The 19,860-nt window shown below is 36.6% G+C and overlaps 1 protein-coding gene across 13 annotated transcripts in view; it reads left to right on the plus strand.

Moving 5' to 3' along the window:
• PARD3B (par-3 family cell polarity regulator beta) overlaps positions 1-19,860 on the plus strand; it is a 1,282,024-nt gene that overhangs the window by 935,083 nt on the left and 327,081 nt on the right. For all 13 annotated transcript variants that reach the window (XM_072620099.1, XM_072620101.1, XM_072620095.1 and 10 more), the window contains 2 exons: positions 3,050-3,256; positions 4,019-4,253. In XM_072620099.1, the coding sequence (XP_072476200.1) occupies positions 3,050-3,256; positions 4,019-4,253 (442 nt within the window). The remainder of the gene's footprint in view (positions 1-3,049; positions 3,257-4,018; positions 4,254-19,860) is intronic.

Here is a 19,860-nt window from a genome sequence, read left to right on the forward strand (position 1 = left end):
ATTAGGTACTTTGAGATCTAGTATTGCTGAAGCCCTATCCCTTTCTTCACTTTTCATTATTTCCCTTGAGTTTCTTGACCTTTTGTTCCTTTCCTTGAATTTGGTTATTATTTTTTCTAGTCAATTAAGTATAACTTGATATTTTGATTAGTAAGATAGTGAATAAGTAAATGAGTTTAAGTAGCATTGTCATTTGTAGTATATTGACAGCCTTTAACAGTTAATATTTTTCTATTTATTTAGATTTATATTTCTGCAAAGAGTTTTTTGTAGTTTTATTCATATAGTTCCAAAAAACATTTGTTAATACTTTCCATGTGCCTTGGTTAATAAATATCTATTACATATGTCCATGTTTCTGATATTATAAAATATAGAGGTATACCAGAGGTACATATAATCCTTTTTTATAAGACATGACATATATCTTGAATGATTTATCTACTTTTGTATTCTTTAGAATTCATTTGACTGTGGATGCTCATTCTTTTGGCAATTTTATAATTTACTGAATAATAATTAATAGACAAAAGAATTATTTCTGTTGACATAGTAACCAAGAGTTTTTAAAGGTATTCTTTAATCTACATTCTCCCTCCAAAAACAAAATGTCCCTAGGGGTTGATGATGGGAATTCTTTTCTGTAGGTTCTTGAAGTCTTTACTGTTGCTTCAATATCCCAGATCTATAGTCTTTTGTTTTACTTCTAAAAAAGAATCTTCCTCCATTTCAGTTACTCCTGAATTTTTTCTTGCTTATGAATTAAAAAAAAAAAATCAGAACTATAATATTTCCCTTGATTGGTTAAATAGTAGAATTGTTAGGTCTCAATTTGCACTCATCACTGTATTATGTTCATAGAATTTCACATGGAGGGTTCTTTAAATTGATGTTCCTTTTTGGGCATTTCCTGAAGAAGAAAAATGGGGATACCAAAAGCTAAAAAATAGTATGGTTTTGCCTTGAAGCATATTGTATGAAGTATAAACTTACTCTTTGTAGGTACTTTTGAAATTGTACAGGATCATAATATCATGAAATTTTCACACTGCAATTTTTTTAGATAATCATGTCCCATGTCCTCATTTTAGAGATGGGAAAATTGAGGCCCAAAGAGGTATAAAGACTTGGCTGAGGTCACAAATTTTTGATCCTCCATGTTACAATGGAACTCAACCACCTGACTAAGCATTGTTTTATTTCCAAGAAACTAAAAATCTGAGCTTCCGATGAAACTGCACCTTGGCCTGCCTGCTCTGTCTAGCTGTGATGACTATAGTACTGCCCTAGATGGTGAACATATTTATATTTGCTGTAAAAAGCATTTTATAGTTCTTTTCCATCTTTTTTATCTTCATTGTGTTACTTTGAATTTCAGAATGACTTGGCTTCACTGGGTTTCTTGCCAGATTTTCTATAGGCTTGTTTTTCGTTTTATTGCTTCTTTTTGGTTTGTAGGGTAACATGACTCATATCTTCATCATTCTTCTCCCTAACATTTTATAAATGAGTTAATATTTTAAATCCTTAATTGCCATTCATCTCCACATGGCCGATAAGTCAAATGTAAGTCCTCTTTGTTCCTTCTTCCCTTGTTACAGCCGTTGATTTTACATTGGTTAAATTTCTCAAGGAAATCATGTAATCATACTGATTGCTGTTCTTTGGTTCATATCCTTTTTATGTCAATAACTTGGTTGTACAGTTCATATTGGAATTTAAAATTTCATGCTACATCTCATTTTTATTTGTTATTCTAGCTTTTAATTAATTTTGATCTTTGACTTTAACTTATCAATGACTTGATTGGAAAAGAATGGTATATCAGATTTGAGAATAACTCCCACATCATTGATGAGTCACTTCTTGTTTGTTAAAATATAGTCAATTAATTTTTACAATGATATTTAGTGTTCATCATTCCTGTTACCTTCTAATTCTCTGTTTCAAGGAAGGATTCATCATGTCTAGGCATAAGGCTGCAGGGCATAAGTACCACTGGTCTTCAGCCTCTTACCTCTTGCTGCTCAGGCATATTTTCCAACCACCCTTTCACCATCCAAGCCTATTTCCATTTTCACATTAAAATCACTGACTATGAAAGTATTTGTAAATACTATTTGTATATGCATATATATACATATATATGCATCTATATAGGGGAAAGTTCCTATTAAGTTCTTTGTAGAAATTCTCTGTCTCTTCAACCTTTCTTTAATCTTTCCAACAAATGATGGTCCATAAGTTGCATTATTTTCAGGGGTTGTTTTTTTTTTTTCAAATTTTTTTCCAAAGTATTTCCTAAGCACTGCAATAAGAAATAAACATCTCAGTAAATGGTGTTTCTTGTTGCCTTGGACACAAGTTAAAAACAACTCTTTATTTGTCTCTCCCAGTAGAACCTGTAGTCCATCCTGTCATTTAGCTGCAACTTCCTTCTGGTACAGATCTGTTTATAGCAAGAGTGTCAAGAGTGCTCCAATTCTGATCTTCCAGTAGTATATTCCCTAATCCACAGGACAAGATGATCATATTTAGAGTACCAACAACTAAATTAGTGTTTCCTGAGGGTCTATAGTTATTTCTTAGTGCCCTCTACTTCCTTTACTTCCGCTGTGATACTGAAACCACAAAAGGGGAATGGAGTTACACCCAAAGATATTCTTCTTTTTTTCATGATTTACTTGCCTAAACCTACTGATGATGAATCTTTCTCTGACTAGCTAGACTGGTCCATGGAAAGAAGACAGTCTTTCCAGCCTTTTCAGCATGGTAGAGCAAGCCAGACATTTCATTTCATGGGTATAGATTTCCAGAACCCAGAATCACCTTCCTCACCACAGGAAGGTCATTGGAGTAAGACTTTATGAAAGGTTTTTCCTGAGAGGGGACATAGAGTATCTTTTGGGAGATCAGCCTTATAAAGGTGGGAAAGTTTTACAATCTGAAAAGACACATTGACTGAGATTGTGGGGAAGCATATGCATGCATTATATCTATGTGTGTACATAGATCTATACTCTACGTACTTTAACTCTTTCTTTTCCAGAACCTACTGGCAAAGATTTTGGCCCTACTTTGGGTTTGAAAAAATCCAGTTCCCTGGAGAGTTTGCAGACAGCAGTAGCTGAAGTCAGGAAAAATGATCTTCCTTTCCATAGACCTCGACCTCATATGGTGCGTGGGAGAGGGTGTAATGAGAGCTTTAGAGCAGCTATTGACAAATCTTATGATGGACCTGAAGACTTAGAGGAGGGTAAGTCACTGTACTTTCTTAAACCATTTCTTTATTTCATGACAATCTAGGAATTGTGGAGAAGGATGAGTACTGAACTACAGAGGAAAATGTTTCAAATCTTGTAATTATAATTCTAATATTAAAAGTAATTAATTTTCCTGATCTTTTTGCCCTTTGGCTCAGAGAACATTGGATTGGATAACCCAAATTGCAATTTATTTTTCAGTACAAACTATAAGGGGAAAATGTTCTCCCTCACTTTCCCACAAGGACTCCCTGTCATTTATCCTTAGGGTAGGAACACTAAGGATGCTTAGCCTGACATTCTTTTTTCAAGTCATTAGAAACAGCACCATCCCAAGGACTGACTGCATTAATTGGGTAGAGACAGTTAGGTTATATTAGTACTCAAAACCTCTTCTTGAAATAAACTCGCACTGTTTGCTTCCCAGCATGTGGGCTTTCTGAACTGATGAAGGTTAACAAGCCAGCTTTCAGAGAGATTAGTGTTTTATCACATGTCAGGCCTTTCATACTAGCAAATAAGCCACTCTAATAGTGCTCTATCTCACAACAAGCCTTGCTTGAAGTAACCAGATTTGAGTCAATCTGTCTTAAAAGTTTGCAAGTAGCCCCATGAAATGGGAGAATTCTGTAATGCTTCTCTTTTAATTGTTCTGTATTATGCATTTTAAATTTTTTACTAACCATAAATGGCCCCTAACCATTTGTATTGATTTTTCTTTTTTCTTTCCTTTTTCTTTTTTTTTTGCTGTGCAGACGGTATGTCTGATAAGAGCTCTCACTCTGGTCAAGGAGCTCTGAATTGTGAATCTAACCCTCAGGGGAACCCTGCACCAGTGGATATAGAAAATAAGGCCAAGAACAAAAAGAAGAAAGACAAGGAAAAGAAAAAGGAAAAGGGCAAATTGAAAGACAAGGAGAAAAAACGAAAAGAAGAGAATGAAGATCCTGAGAAAAAAGTTAAGAAGAAAGGGTTTGGTGCCATGTTGAGGTACAGTCTTTCCTAGCAAAGGAAATTAATGTCACTTCATTTCAATGCTGGTGGAATGTGCTCATTTCATTTGCCTTGGAAAACCAACATCTTTGGTTAAATTCGTCTGTATTCTGACTTGGCTCTGGCCTTTTGGCAGTGGGAAAGAGCTAAATGTTTAAGTTGTGGCGTTGATGCTCCTACCTCAGTTGACAGGAGATCTTGATGGTACCCTTGTCAGAGGAAGAACGTTGGCAGAAATCCTGCTTAGGGAGTCGTTAGAAAGGACTTCAACTCCAGATAACAAGGTCTGCTCTGTTCAAGAAACCTCAGGTTTAATGATATGCTTTCTGTGCTGTAAACCTTAAAATATTATATAAATAATAGCTATCGTTTTATTATTCTTATTATTATGTCAGCCACAGTATCCTCCCAGGGCAAAAGAGATAAGGGTGAAGAAAAACTATGAAACAAATAGGCATCCTCTGAAAATCCTGCATTTAAGTTAGAGGCAGTGAAGTAGGTAAACATCATGCCACCTCTGTTCAAATGAACGGGTATCTATTGCTGCAAACCTGTGTCCACTACAGCTAATCAGCTTTACTGTTACCACTGACACCAGCAGCCTTCCCTCTCTCTTTTTTTTAAATGCCTAGTGAATGTCTTTTCCAGTATTCCACTCTAGGAACCTGCTTTTGGAGATGGATCCCCTTGCAAAGACATCCAATGGCTTTTCCCCTAGAGGCCCTGTGACATTCTCTGATCCTGCTGGCTTCCAATCTGTCCAAATTAGCCAGATCTCTCAGGAGATTTTGTTTTCCTGTGATCCTATACACTCTTCCTATCTCTTTGTCATACTGCTTTCTGAGCCTCTTATGCAACATAATCCCAGGAATTAGAAGAGTTTATGGACTGTGACTTTCTGCATCCTGAAAATAATGGCCATAAATACTCTATAATAAAGGTAACTATTACTGGGAAGATGCTTTAAAAACTCTATATGAAGTCATAATTATTTTCTCTTGCCTCTGTAATATCCAGGGAATCCTCTTCTTTTTGCCCCAAAATCAATTGCCTGTGGAATAAAATAAAACCTCAGAAGTTATGTTCTTCCACAATATGACTGCAGCCTACTTTTCAAGCCTTATTTCCCTCATGATGTGTCCCCCCCACATCCCCAAGCACTCTGTTTTCCAATCAAACTGGCCGTCTTACAACTTGACTCACTCCTTCCCACCACCATGCATTAATTGTGGCTGTCTCCCATGCCTGAAATGCACTCACTTTTCAATCAGTGAACATTTAACATCTGTCTCCTTTGTGCAGTCCCTGTACTAAGATTGTTACCAGGAAATGAAAACCAACGAGAGCATTTAACTTAGGCACAAGGATGAGCCTAACTCCAAAGGAGTAAACTCCAAAAGTTGGGTTTATCGGAAACTTGAATTAAAACATAGATAACATACTTTTCAGATTTGCAGAACCCAAGAAATAGCTACCAAATGGAATGAGAGTATCAGAATCCCAAAATATCTTCACTGGCTAGGGTAAATTGAATCCATTGAGATATCAGAGACAGGGGGAAAGGGACTGAAACTAAAATTTTATTGGCCTTAGGTAATAAATACAAATGCTAAATCCTACATTTGTGTTTTTTTAAAAATGAGTTCTCTAAGTATAGAACAGAGGAGGCATGGCTAACAATCATTTCATGAGACCTGAATGAAACCCAAGGCTTTTAGTGTGAGCTTAGTGTAAAACCTAAGGCTTTGTGTTAGTACCTACACAGAGACAAAAATGAAATAGCCCTGCCCCCATGAAGCTTAAATCTCAATTTCTCATCTTCCCAGGTTCAGCTCGGAGCCACTTCCTTGAAGATATCTTCACTGATTTCCCTGAACTGAAATTTTTTTCTCACTCCTCATATTTTCCAAGACCACTTGCCCACATCTCACTTTTACCCTGTACTGCTATCAGACCCTGCCTTCTCAATGCCTGTACTCCATCCTCAACTCTTATTTATTTATGTCACACTGTATCTTCTCTAAGGGAACTACAAAATCTTTAGGGATGAGTATTTTTTCATTTTTTGACTTCATATCTCTAGAGCCTTACCCATAGTAGACAATTATTAAATGTTGGTTGAACATAAGCTATCTAAAAATATATATGAAACTAGATTGCTGTCCAAGCTCATATTGCACCATCCATGTTACCCATAAGTCTCTTCTTGGGGGAGCTGGAGGAAGGATAGTGATGTCCACCCTCTTTTGGCTGCCTTGCCCTTCTCCGTACCTCTACCTCAGGACTCTGAACCATTTCTGTCAGAGACTCACTAACTCCAGGTTTCTCTTTTCTCTACAATTTTATTAAAATTAGAATTTCCAAGGAGGTGTTTGATTTTATCTTCCATGCAAAATAGCAACTTGTTTTGCATAGCCTTTTACATCTGAATCTTTTTGAGCATATTGGAGTTACTGCTACAGGCACATTTTCAACAACAAAGGACACAAAAGCTGTTACCATTAGCTAACAGATTTTGCTTCCTTCCTCATCTGTTGTTCAGATATTTACTTGTTTTGTTTTTTTAAAGATCAATTTTTTTTTGTTTTGGTTTGGGTGTTTTAAGTGTAGCTTCTCTTGGACTTAGGCTCATGACTCCAAGGTTAACATTTCACAGTTTGATTTTTTTATATTCTTATTTTCAAATTCAGTATGCTTACTGAAGGCCAACTATGTTCATAGCACTGAACTGTTCACGTAGCTAGGCCCTAGGGATGCAAAGACTTGATCAAATAAACATTTATCAAACACTGCAGATCCTGGGAATATTCAGGCAGAATACCCTCAAAGAGGTTATAGTCCATCGAGAGGAAACAATTTGTAAACATATAAGCATATACTATATATATCTATATACACACACACACACACACACGCAATATATTTACAAAGAGGGAAATCTAGTGCCTACTGGAGATGAGGAAAAGCCTCATTATGGAGATGTTATTTGAACAGAATTTTGAAGGGAAATGAAAATTCTAAAAGGAAAAAGGAAAAAGTACACTCCAAAGATGGCAGACTGTTTGATCAAAGGCATGAAGATGTAAGATAAACTGTCATGGATGAGGCACAGCCTGGAAGCCAGACTGGCTGGGTTATAGACAGTATGAAGAAGGAAAACGATATAAAGTATGATTAAGGTGGCAGGGAAGGAAGGCTTTAAATGAAAACAAAGGGATTTATTTTTGATCCTGAGAGTGGAAGGCAGGAAAGAAGGGAGGGAGGGAAGGAAGAAGGAAGGAAGAAATAAAGAAAGAAAGGAAGGAAGGAAGGAAAGAGAGAAGCTTTTATCAAGCACCAATTACGTGGCAAACACTGAACACTTTATAAATATTATCTCATATGATCTTCACAACAACCCTGAGAGATGGGTGCTGTTATTATCCTCATTTTACAGTGGAGGAAACTGAGGCAGTCAGAGATTAAGTATCTTGTCCATAGTCACACAACTGGCAAGTGTCTGAGGCTGATCTGAACTCCAGGCCTTCTAACGGTTCAACATGTTTCTACTTTCTTGGTTTCCATATGAAAGCCTGTAGACAGTTCACATGTAGTCCTTTGGAAGGTCTCATAAAATTCTACCTGGCAATGAAGATGTAAGAAGCAGGGCCAATAGGAGCCTGATGATGAATAGGTCCTTTGTGGGCTCCTTCCTAATGGGACATGAGCCTTACGAGACAGGGTCAACTTTTCTGTCAGGTTTGACCATTGGTATTGACTCAAAGGCTCTGTGTTCTGTGAGCTGACCACAGGTTAACTGAAATTGCTACCATCCAAATGTATCGATGTAAAATCTCCTATTTCTAAAAGGTTTCTTGTTGTGACTTAGGCATATGAAAATACCCATAACATGGGTCCATTTGGCAGCTGTGTACCTGCTTCTGAAATGCAAGTAATTGGCAAATCACTTATGGCCTCCACAAATTATGACTTAAAAAGCACATTCTTTCTAACCTGAGAGTATTGAGAAAATTAATTTATTAATGTTGGTGAAGCCCTTTGAAAATGAAATTGCTATACTAAGGTAGAGAGTTGCAATATTATTTATCCAATATGTGTCTTGAAAATGTTTTCCCCCCTTACTGGGTATTATTTTTCTAAAGATGATTGAGTTGGCTCTGTCAGTTGTTACATTAAGTGATTAACACTCATACTACTTGGAGCCTAATATTCTATATTTACCTTTGAAACTGAATTCAGTAAAGAGAAATATGAGATAGAATCTTTAGGAATGAGTTTCTTGAATCGGCAGTAGTAAAATAGAAATTGGGTTCAAATTCTCTCCTTGGGGTTAGATTCCTCACCCTGATTTAAAGGTATCACTTCTGTTAAAGGGTGATGTTATTCTTGTCCATTCAGTTGCCAGCTGGCCTTGGGATGTTACTGGGAAAGATAAGCTGCATGATCATGATGTGGGAACATACTTAGGTAGATAAGACAGAAGCTAAATTCCAACCACCACTGGACAGGAATCTTCTTTGGCTATGTTTCCCTAGCACAGGGTTAATCTTTGCTTTGCAGACCATTTGCACCTTTGACCTTCCATCTACTGCCGACTGTATAAGGGCTGCTTTTGTCTTCTACTGTCACCAGTGTAGGACACTTACCTCAAAAACATTTAAGCAATAAATAAAGGACTGGAATTCAGCGTTCAACAGACATTTATTAATTACCTACTGCGTACCTATGATCAAATCCGGTTTTGGGAAGAAACAAAGTTCCTGTAATAGTCCTCATCACTGTTTCTGTTCTCATAGAGTTTATAGTCTCCTTATTATTACTGAGGGCCCCACTATCCTTCAAGTCACCCACACTTGCCACCTCAGTGTTATCCTCAACTTCTCACTCTCTCTCACCCTTTATATCCAATCTGTTGCCAAGGCCTGTCTGTTTGACCTCCATAACCACCCTCTTCTTTCCTCATCTGCTGCCACCATCCTGGTGCAGGCCCTCATCTCTTCACACCTGGACTATTGCAATAGCCCATTATTTGTTCTCCCTGCCAGAAGCTTCTTCCCTTCCAGTCCTTCACTCAGCTGTGAAAATAATCTTCCTAAATTGCAGGCCTGACTGTGTCACCCACTCCTCCCCACGCACTGAAGTCCGGTGCTCCCTGTCACCTCCAGAATCCTCTAGCATTCCTGATATACCCCCTTACCTTTCCAGTCTTCCTATATCTTACCTCCCTCCACATACTCTGCAATCGAGTGGCATGATTTTCCTTGTCTCTCCTTATCCAAGACACTCCATCTCAAGACTGGACATTTTCATTTATTGTTCCCCTGCCTAGAATGCTTTCCCCCCTCTTCTTTCCCTGCTGGCTTCTCTGGCTTCCTTCAAGTCCCCTCTAAAATCCCACCTTCCGTAGGAAGTTTTTCCCAACCCTCCATAATTCTAGTGCCTTCCCACCAAACTATCCCATATATAGCTTATTTGTATGTAGTTATCATCTCTCCCATTGTACTGTTTGAATTCTGCTTTGCTCATAGAACACACCACCCTTTGTGATGAGGCATACCATGCTGAGCGGTCCTGTGCCAGTGCCTCCCATGTCACACAATTAAATCCAAAGTTCTTGAGAGAGACCTTGAGAGTGTCCTTGTATCGCTTCCTCTGACCACCATGCGATCACCTGCTCCATGCGAATTCTACATAAAATAGTCTCTTTGGCAAGCATATATTTTGCATTCAAACAACATGGCCAGCCTATTGGAGTGCACTCTCTGAAGCATAGTTTGAATGCTTGACAGTTTAGTTTGAGCAAGGATCTCAGTGTCTATTACCTTATTCTGCCAGGTGATCTTCAGAATCTGCCTAAGACAGTTCAAATGGAAGTGATTCAGTTTTCTGGCATGGCGCTGATAGACTACCCATGTTTCGCAGGCATACAACAATGAGGTCAGCACAACAGCTCTGTAGACCTTCTCTGGGCAACCAAATTTTGACATAATTTTCCATAAGCCCTCATGACTAGCAATGTCAAAGGCCTTGGTCTGATCTACAAACGTGTACAGACCTCTGTTCTGCTCCTGGCATTTCTCCTGGAGTTGTTGGGCAGCAAACACCATATCAACTGTTCTTCGGCCCTTTCTGAAGCCACACTGGCTCTCAGGTATATGCCCATCTTCCAGGTGAAGGATCAGCCTATTAAAGAGGACACTAGCAAAAATCTTGCCAGCAGTGACTAAGAGAGAGACCCCACCTGTGATTGTCAGAGGACAATCTATTCCCTTTACCTTTATAGAGATGGACAATGGAGGCACCCTTGAATTCCTGGGGGATAACCTCCTCTTTGCCATATAACCTGGAAGATTTTAGTTAGCTTTTATGTGAGCAATGGTCCCCGTACCTTGTAAATCTCAGCTGGAATAGAATCGGTACCAGGTACTTTGCCACATGAAAGGAGCCTAATGGTCCTCAAAACCTCTTCATTTGGAAGTTCAGCTAAGGAGAGGTTGACTTCAACCTGAAGTAAATGATCATTGACTTCAGCACTGATTGATGATGGTCTGTTGAGAACACTATGGAAGTGTTCAGCCCAGCTCTCTAGGGTCATGTCCTTATCACTAATCAATGTGGCTCCATCAACACTGAGTAGTTATGATGCACCATAGGTTTGTGGTCCATGAATAGCTTTCAGGGAATCATAAAAGCACTTTGGATTGTTACTATAAGCATAAATCTGAACTTCATCTGCCTTCTTACTGATCCAGTAATCCTGCATCACTCTAACCTTTGCTTATACTTTGTTCTTGATGGAATTAAATTCTGCCCTCTTAGAGATGGATGAATGATCCTTTATTAAGTGCCTACTATGTGTAAGGCACTGTGCTAAGTTAAAGAAAGAAAAAAAAATCCAACAACACAGTCCCTGTTCTTGAGGTGGTTACATGCTAAATTGAAAAAACTGGATGTTTTTTCAAAGTTCTTTCAAGTGAAAACTAGAGAAATAATGATTTGTCTTCAAATATTTAGAAGGGGTTTCATGTGAAAGGATTGGACATGTTCTGTTTCACCCCAAAAGGCAGAACTAAGAGCAGCGGTTACTGTCTTGTAAAGAACGGAGCCACAGATTTAAATTCAGAGGCCCTTGGTTTGACTCCTGGCTCTCTTACTAACTGAACAAATCTGTAGAAATCACTATCCTTTCTTTTGTCTTCAGTTTCCTCTTCTATGAAATGAGAGGATTGAACTAGATGATCACTTGAGGCCCTTTGAGTCATAAATCTTATGTTCTCTATAAGTACAAGAAGGCAGATTACTTAAGGAATTCCCCATCATGGGAGACCTTTAAATAGAAATTGGATGACTAGCCTTGTCAGGTAGTTTCTGCCCAGGTACAAATAACCTGTGAATTCATTTCCACCTGCGGGATTCTATAAATGGATGGGAATTAACCAGGAGAAGGGCAGAAAGGAGGAGGATATTCCAGCCACAGGGGAGAACAGCATGAGTAAAGAGAAAAATTCCGAATGAGCAGTGGATTTGAGGTATTGCAAGTAGTACAATTTGCCCAGAATTTAGAGTATGTGGAGAAGAATAATTTAAAATGAGATTGCTAGAACTGGCATTCCTTTTGCCCTCAATAATGAATTGTGTGTGTGTGTGTGTGTGTGTGTGTGTGTAAATATTTAAAATATTGATCTGATTTAATAAACGAAATCAAACTTTTGGCCATCTGTTGATACATATAAAAGCAAAGAATCTAAAATGCTGATGGAAGTATGCAAAAATACTTAGGAAGTTAGTTCGGAGCTGTATGACTCTAGGGGACAGTTAAACATTTGCTGGGTGACCTCTGGGGTTACCTATACTTAATGCTTTTGTGGACTGGGCAAAAAGAATGGTGGCCTTTCCTCCCAGGGGAAGGAACCCTGCCGAAGGCTTACCGGTGTGATTTCCCCAGGCTGTTTGGGGGAGGCAATTCAACTGCATTTTTTTCACCAGGTGCATCTGTAGTACTTAGCATATTTGAAGTCCCATAAAAGGCTTCCTTTTCCGCATCTAGATACTTCCTGTCACTACTGCTCAAAGCAGTAAATAAAAGATAATCTTGATTATGTCCACTTTAGCACAAATGTTATCAACTCACAGTAAAAATGCTGAAGCTAGTATATAATCTGCACTCAGTGCATTGTCAGCAGAACAGATGGTGAGCTCAGTTGACAGCCACGTGGGTCATCCAATGTATCTTCCTTCCAGATACACAAGTATTTTGGTGGGATTACTTTCATGATTCTTTTCAAGTCAAGTGAAGCATTTTTTAAGTGCTTATGATGTATTGTATAATACAAATACATGCAGAAGAATAAATAGTCCTAGCCCACAAAGAGTTTACATTCCAATGGGGGAAGATAATACATAAAAAGAAGGTGGAAGGGGGGGGGGGCAGGAGGCAGATGAAGGTACTTGGCAAGTGGACACCATAGAGAAAGTCCATGAGGACCATCAAGGGAGCCTCCTGGAAAAAAAATGAATACAAAATATGGTTATGCTCCAAGGACACTTTGTTTTAAGATTTTTCTGCAGTAATATCAGGAAGGTCTAAATTCTGCTTTCTAAAGCAGAGATCGGGGTGGAAATTTCAGAGGTTTTTTTTTTTAATCCTTTAGTATATTGACTATAAAAGTTTTACTTGGAGAAAATGTATTCATACTTCAAGGTAGAGAGAGGCCTTGGACTTTATATTTGTAGTATTTAGTTCAGTTGTACTGCCTTTTAAACAAGTTTTATTGATATGTTTTGTTTTTAATGCTATAGACCTTTACAGCTTACCTCTCCTTTGTGAGAAATCTCTTGTAAAAAAAAAGTAATTAAGTAAAACTAATAATATAGTGACCTCTTCTGAAAGTGCATGTAACAATCCATGTCTGTAGCAAAGCCTTCCACCTATTTTCTATTTTTTTTTAAATTAATGGAAGCTTGTGTTCTCTCTACCCTCTCTTCCCACTGTTAAAAAAAAGAAAAGGAAAACAAGTTCCTTATAACAAATATGAACAGTCAAGCAAAGCAAATTCCCTCATTGGTTATATATAAAAGTATATGTCACTTTTTGCCCCCTAAATTATCGCCTCTCTTTCAAGTGGCCTATAATAAATTTCATTATCAGTCTTCTGGAATCATCATGTATGGTGGTTGGTATTGATCAAAGTTTTTGCAACTTTGAAAGTTATTGTCATTACAGGAATAATTATACATTTTTTCCCTGCATCTCTTTATTTCATTCTTTATCAGTTTGTAAAATTCTTCAAAACTGTTCATTTTTATAATATTGATATTATCATATAAATTGTTTTTCTGGTTCTATTTACTTCCTTCCGCATCAGTTCATAGAAGTCTTCCCATGTCTCTTTGAAATTGTCTACTTCCTTCATGTATTATAACACAGCTCTGTTCTGTCACATTTATTTACCAGAATTTATTCAACCATCCCTCAATTTATGGATATGCTTTTAGTTTCCAGTTTTGTTTTGTTTTAAATTTTTTGCCACCACAAAAAATACATAAATACTTTTGTACAATATGACCTTTTTCCTCTTTCTTTGATGTCTTTGGGGTACATGTGGGCCTAGCAGTGTTATAGCCGAAACAGAGGGCATCCACTATTTAGTAATTTTTAAAATAATGCCAAATTGCTTTTCAGAATGGTTAAACCCATTCACAGATCCAACAAGAATTCATCAATATTCTTCTTTACTCATAGCTCTTCCAAAATTTATCATTTTCATATTTCATCATCTTTTCTAATCCATTGAGTATGAGGTGGAATACCATAGCTGTTCTACTTTTCATTTCTCTGATTCATAGTGATTTGTAATATTTTTTCATATTTAGGATAACCTGGCTTACTTTCATTAAGAACTGCCTGTTCATAGCCCTAAACCATTTATTAATTGAGAAATGGTCTTTATTTTTCTAAATTTGAATTAGTTCCTTATAGGTCTCCAAAATGAGGCCTTTATGAGAGAAACTTGCTGCAAATCTTTTTCCCAATTAATCATTTCCCCTTCATTTTAGCTTTATTATATTTGTTTGTACAAAACCTTTTTTTTTAATTTATGCAACCAAAATTATCCATTTTATCTTCTGTTATCCTTTGTTCAGTCATGACCTTTACTCCTATCCGTAGATCTGCTAGGTAATTTATTTCTACATTTCTCTAATTTGTTTATGATGTGACCCTTTATGTCTAGGTCAGATATCCATTTGGAGCTTATCTTTGTATAAGATGTGAGATGTTGCACTAAATCTAATTTCTTCCATGCTGCTGTCCAATTTTCCAAGCAGTTTTTGTCAACTAGAGAGTCTTTGTCCCAGTAGATGGGCTCTTTGTATTTATCAAATATTAGGGCATTCTAGATATATTTGCTTCAATATATTATATAGCTAATCTGTTACACTGATCCATTTCTCTGTTCTTTAAGCAATAGCAAATTGTTTTGAGAATTACTGCTTTGTGGTATAATTTGAAATCAGTCACTGTTAGGCACACTTTATTCCCAAGTCTTTTTTTATTTCCTTTGAGATTCTTGACCTTTTTGCTTCCATTTGAATTTCATTATAATTTTTTCTAGTTCTATAAAGTAATCCTTTGATAGTTTATACTTGTTTTTATATAGTTCTTATGTGTATCTCATAAGGTAGACTCCAAATACTTTCTATATTTCGTAGTAATGTTAAATAGAATTTCTCTTCCTACCTCTTCCTGGTGGATTTTATTAATATTATATAAAAATGCTGACTAACCAATTTGATTTTAAAAAAGGGAAAATCAAATTACAACTATCAAAAATGAAAACAGAATTCACAACAGATGAATAAAAAATAAGGGATATTAGTAGAAACTATTTTGCCTAACTATATATAAATGAAGTTGCCACCATATAAACCAACTTAAATGAAATAGATGAATATGTATTTGCAAAAATATAAGATGTCCAAACACACAGAACCTAAAATAGAAATTTTAAACAACCCAATTTCAGAGGAATAAATTTAACAAAACATAAATGAACTTCCAAAGAAAACACTCCAGGACCAGATGTATTCACAACTGAATTGTTTAAAGCATCCAAAGAACAATTAATTCCAACATCGTGTAAACTATTTGGAAATATACCAAAAGAAGGAATTCTACCAAATTATTTCTGTGACATAGATATGATCTTGATAAATTCAGGAAGAGTCAGAACAGGAAAAAAAATCCATAGACCAGTATCCTTAAGGTACATAGATTCAGAAAACTTTAATAAAATATTAGTAAAGAGATCAAAGCAACATATCACCCCCAAAAAATATACACTATGACCAGTTTATATTTATACCAAAAATACATCATTGAGTTAGTGTTAGGAAAGCTATAAACTTAACCATATTCATAACAAAAACAACAAGTCATATGATTATATTGATACAGAAAAAGTTTTTGACAAAATATAACAAACATTTCTATTTAAAAAGCTCAACACTAGAAAACATAGGAACATATGATCCTTTACTTTAAATGATAAATAGTGTAGGTCTAAAATCAAGACTTAACTCTATATGTGATGAAAGTAAACTAGAATCCTTTCTAATAAAATCATGGGTGAAACAAGGGTGTCCGTTGTCACCACTTCTATTCAACATTGTACCAGAAATGTTGGGCAGAGCATTAAGATGAGAAAAAGAAATTCAAGGAAGACATATAGGTAAAAAAGAAACAAAATCATCACCTTTTGCAGATGATATGATGGTGCACTTATTCAATTAAAAAATTAATTGAAATAATAATTTGTAGGGTAGAAGAATAAATCCTTACACTCATCATTTCTATATAATATCAATTATATATGTGTATATATAATATCAATATATAGTACTACAGTTCCATGAAGTGATCTCATTGTATACCTTTCACACAAAGACACATTTTGACTTGATTTTTAATTTATGTTAGATTAAGACTAAACCTTGAAATCACCAGGGACTGTAACATCTGTCATGCATTTCTCTTCCATATCCTGATCCCTTAGTGGTTGTTACAGGTCTGATGTATAATAAATATGATATGGCCATGCACTGTCATTACCTCTTTCCAGACAGTGATTGTAAAATTTCTGGGTTAGCCCTTCAACTTTATAGGTATGAAGGGTAAGCCAGCTAATGTAGCTATGCCAATGAAATTTTAATAGCTGGTTCCACAAGGCCAAAGGCCAACAGACTATAGTTAGGAACACTTTGCTTTGTGAAGCACAGGGCGTATTGATAGATGAAAGTTCAGATGAGGAATGAAATCCTAACTGGACTATGGTTATAGTGTGGAGATGCTTAATTCAACTTCATTCTGGATTCAGAAAAATATTGAATCTCAAGGTCCTTAGGATAGGAATGCTTTGTGAATTGAGATTGCAAGAAATATATGAGCCTCATCCTCCTTCCCTTACCTCTTCCAATAAATTTGCATGTCAACAATTATCACATTTATACCTATCTGCTGCTGTCCATGGTTGTCTGTGCTTGAAGAAGATATAAAAATATAGAGCCTTGTAATTTTAGCTAGCTTCTGCTTGTTCTCTTTCCTCCTTGGAAGCTCTGAAATTTGTCTTTTCACAGTCCATCTTAAGTTATTTACTTTCTTTTTTACAATATGAGCCATGATTTTTTTTTACTTTTTCATCTTGTTAATTTTCCAATTTTCTTTTGAGCTAAGTGCCTCAGTGATTTTAATTTTTCATTCTAGTTGGGAAGAGGAATGACCCTTTTTTTTTCATTATTACTATTATAGGCCTTTACTCAGAATGATACTTTTTACGATGAGCAGTGTTGGGCCTATAATGGAATTGCAGAGTACATAGTATAATATACAGATATTGACTTCCATTAAGCCCAGCGGTGTGATAGCTGATAATATTTATATATTTATGTATTATACATTCTAGCTTGTGTTGATTTGCAAAGTTAAGCATCGGTGAGGGAAATTAGCACCGTAATGTGGATAGATAGGGAAAGGAAGAATTTGAAAAACAGAGAGATTTATCTAAACAGAGCAGGCAGTAGAAAGTGATGGAAATAAATGTGGAAAGGTATATTAAAAAGCTGAAGTACAGATTACTTTCTGATCAAGTGAATTTACAATTCTTTGTCAGGCGTTTGTTTCTTAACTGGAAGAGAATTTTGTGACTGATGGTACACTCACAGAAGGCATGAGGGAGAGATGTAAGCTAGTGCTAGAAGTGCCCAGAATGTACAGAATTTGTTTTGCTATCTGACTTTAATAATTTTCTCTTCAGCTGTCAAACGTGTCTGCAAATGTTTGTTTATAGTACTAACCTGTTTTTGAGAGTGTGTTCATGGAAGGGCTGGGGCATGGATGGAGTTAATTAGTATGAAAATGTAAGGGTAGCTTGTTTTTCAAGTCATTTAAAAATCTGATTGTTCTTCATCACCTTTCCCTCCTCCCCCATGCAATGCTGATTACTCTGTGGTTGTGTTTATGGTTGTCCAAAGCAGTAAGATGATTTTCTCATACTTATTACAATAAAAATGCTCACGTAGAGTGCCAACCAAAGGCTTATTTGTTTAATTAGGGTTCTCTTCTCCCCTTAATATGCCTGCACAACTCCCATTAACATTAATGTGAATTACGCAAGTGCACTAACAAAGAATAGACCCCTTTGTCTCATTACTTCTCTAAGATAATGAGGTTTAGATTTGCTAACGGATCAGGACAAAAAGAGTCCAGTGGGGGAAAAAATGGACTTAACTTTTAAAGAAACCAGAATGCTAAAAATAAATTTCATAGGCTGCAAACTACAAGGTATATCCTAATAAATAAACCCTATTTGCATTTAAGGTGAAATATAATCATTTAACTGCTGAATTAATAAAATACAAAAGATTTCTTAATGGAGCTATTTACATATTCACATTAAATAACCAGTAAAATATATTAACAACAGTTTTATTCATCTGTGTAGACAAACATGCGTCAACTTCTTGGAAGAATGTTTGTTTAATTTGCTTTGTACAGTGTCTGGCACAATGTCATGTCCTTGTAGGATGGTTAATAAATACTGTTAGGTAGTGGCATCTACCATTTTAATAACTTGCCCTGGAAATAGAAATGGTGCTTTGTTTTGCACCTTTTTGTCTGAGAATTCCAGCATAATTTATAAGCATTCATCTTTTGGATCCATTGTAGATAAACACTGGCAAGAAATATCTTCCTTTGTGGATAGAGGGTAGGAGACACTGAGAAGGTAAATAGCTTGCCTGGGGCCATACATAATTGGTAATAGCCAGGAAATCCTGTTGTTCCTTGTTGCTTCAGCATTATTGTTTAAGCAGGCATAGCACTCTAGCTGCCTTTAAAACCGAGGATTCTGTACCAGCCCTGCCCAGTAGACCTCACTGTCTTTTGGAGGAAGATGCATAAAGCCATCTTTAGGAGAATATGATAAGAGCGATGATTATAGGGGTCATGGGGGGGGCGGATTTAGGGAAGGGCTTTAGTATATGTAAAGAACTATTTTATTTTTGTCTTCATATTCCCAGTGCCCAGCTCTATGCCTAATACCTAATTGCAGCTCAGTAACATTTACTTGGTGGATGGCTAGATGGATGAAGAGGGCATGGCAGTTTTCTTTGCTACATCCCAATAGTTCTTGAAATAAAAACTAGAAATATAGCATTTCCTTCAGATAGTCAATTCAAGGCTATTATCTCAATCATGCCAGTTAATAAGTTACCTTCACCTTAGGGGCCTAGAACAAAATTGACTAATAATAAATAATAGCATTGGAAATTCAATCCTGGATTTCCATTTGCATGATGGACATCTACTCGTATGTCATGCCATTTGCTTAGAACCATTGTGTCCAAAACCAAACCCATCCTCTTCCCTAAATTCTCCTATTGCTGTCAACAGAACCATCATTATCCCAGTCACTGGGTTTTGAAACTAAAAATTGTCTTTTATCTCCTCCCTCTACCCCCACCCGTCTCATCATCACCATGATCTCTGTTGAGTTTTTATATCTTTTACACTGATTCCCTCTCTTTCATTTCCATTGCTACCACCCAATTCAGGCCCTCATCCTCTCTCACCTAGAGAGTTGTTATACTCTTTTAACTGGTTTTAATACATCATGCAGGATTTAGACCTGGAAGGAATCTTAGGAGCCATCTGTGCCCCCCAGGTTCTCTGCTTTCCACTCTATCCTTCACATCACCATCTGATTCATCTTTCAAAAACATAGCATTAATGTCCCAACCTTGACCAAGGCATTCAATGGACTCTCAATTGCTTACAAGAAAAAGTTCAAGTTTTTTTTAGCCTGGCATTCAAGAATCCAGTGTTTAGCATGGTGCTGGGAATATAGTACAGGCTTAATTATTTGTTGACTGATCGAATGACCTCTGCTGTATTGTACCAATTGACCTTTCTCCTTCACTAGAGCTCCATTTGGGCAGGTGAATGATACAGTGAATAGTCTCGAGACTACAGTCATAAAAATTCATCTTCCTTAGTTCAAATCTGGCCTCAGATACTTACTAACTGTGTGATCTTGGCTAAGTCACTTAA

Source organism: Notamacropus eugenii, chromosome 6 (genome assembly GCF_028372415.1).
Source record: "Notamacropus eugenii isolate mMacEug1 chromosome 6, mMacEug1.pri_v2, whole genome shotgun sequence".
Lineage (NCBI taxonomy): Eukaryota > Metazoa > Chordata > Mammalia > Diprotodontia > Macropodidae > Notamacropus > Notamacropus eugenii.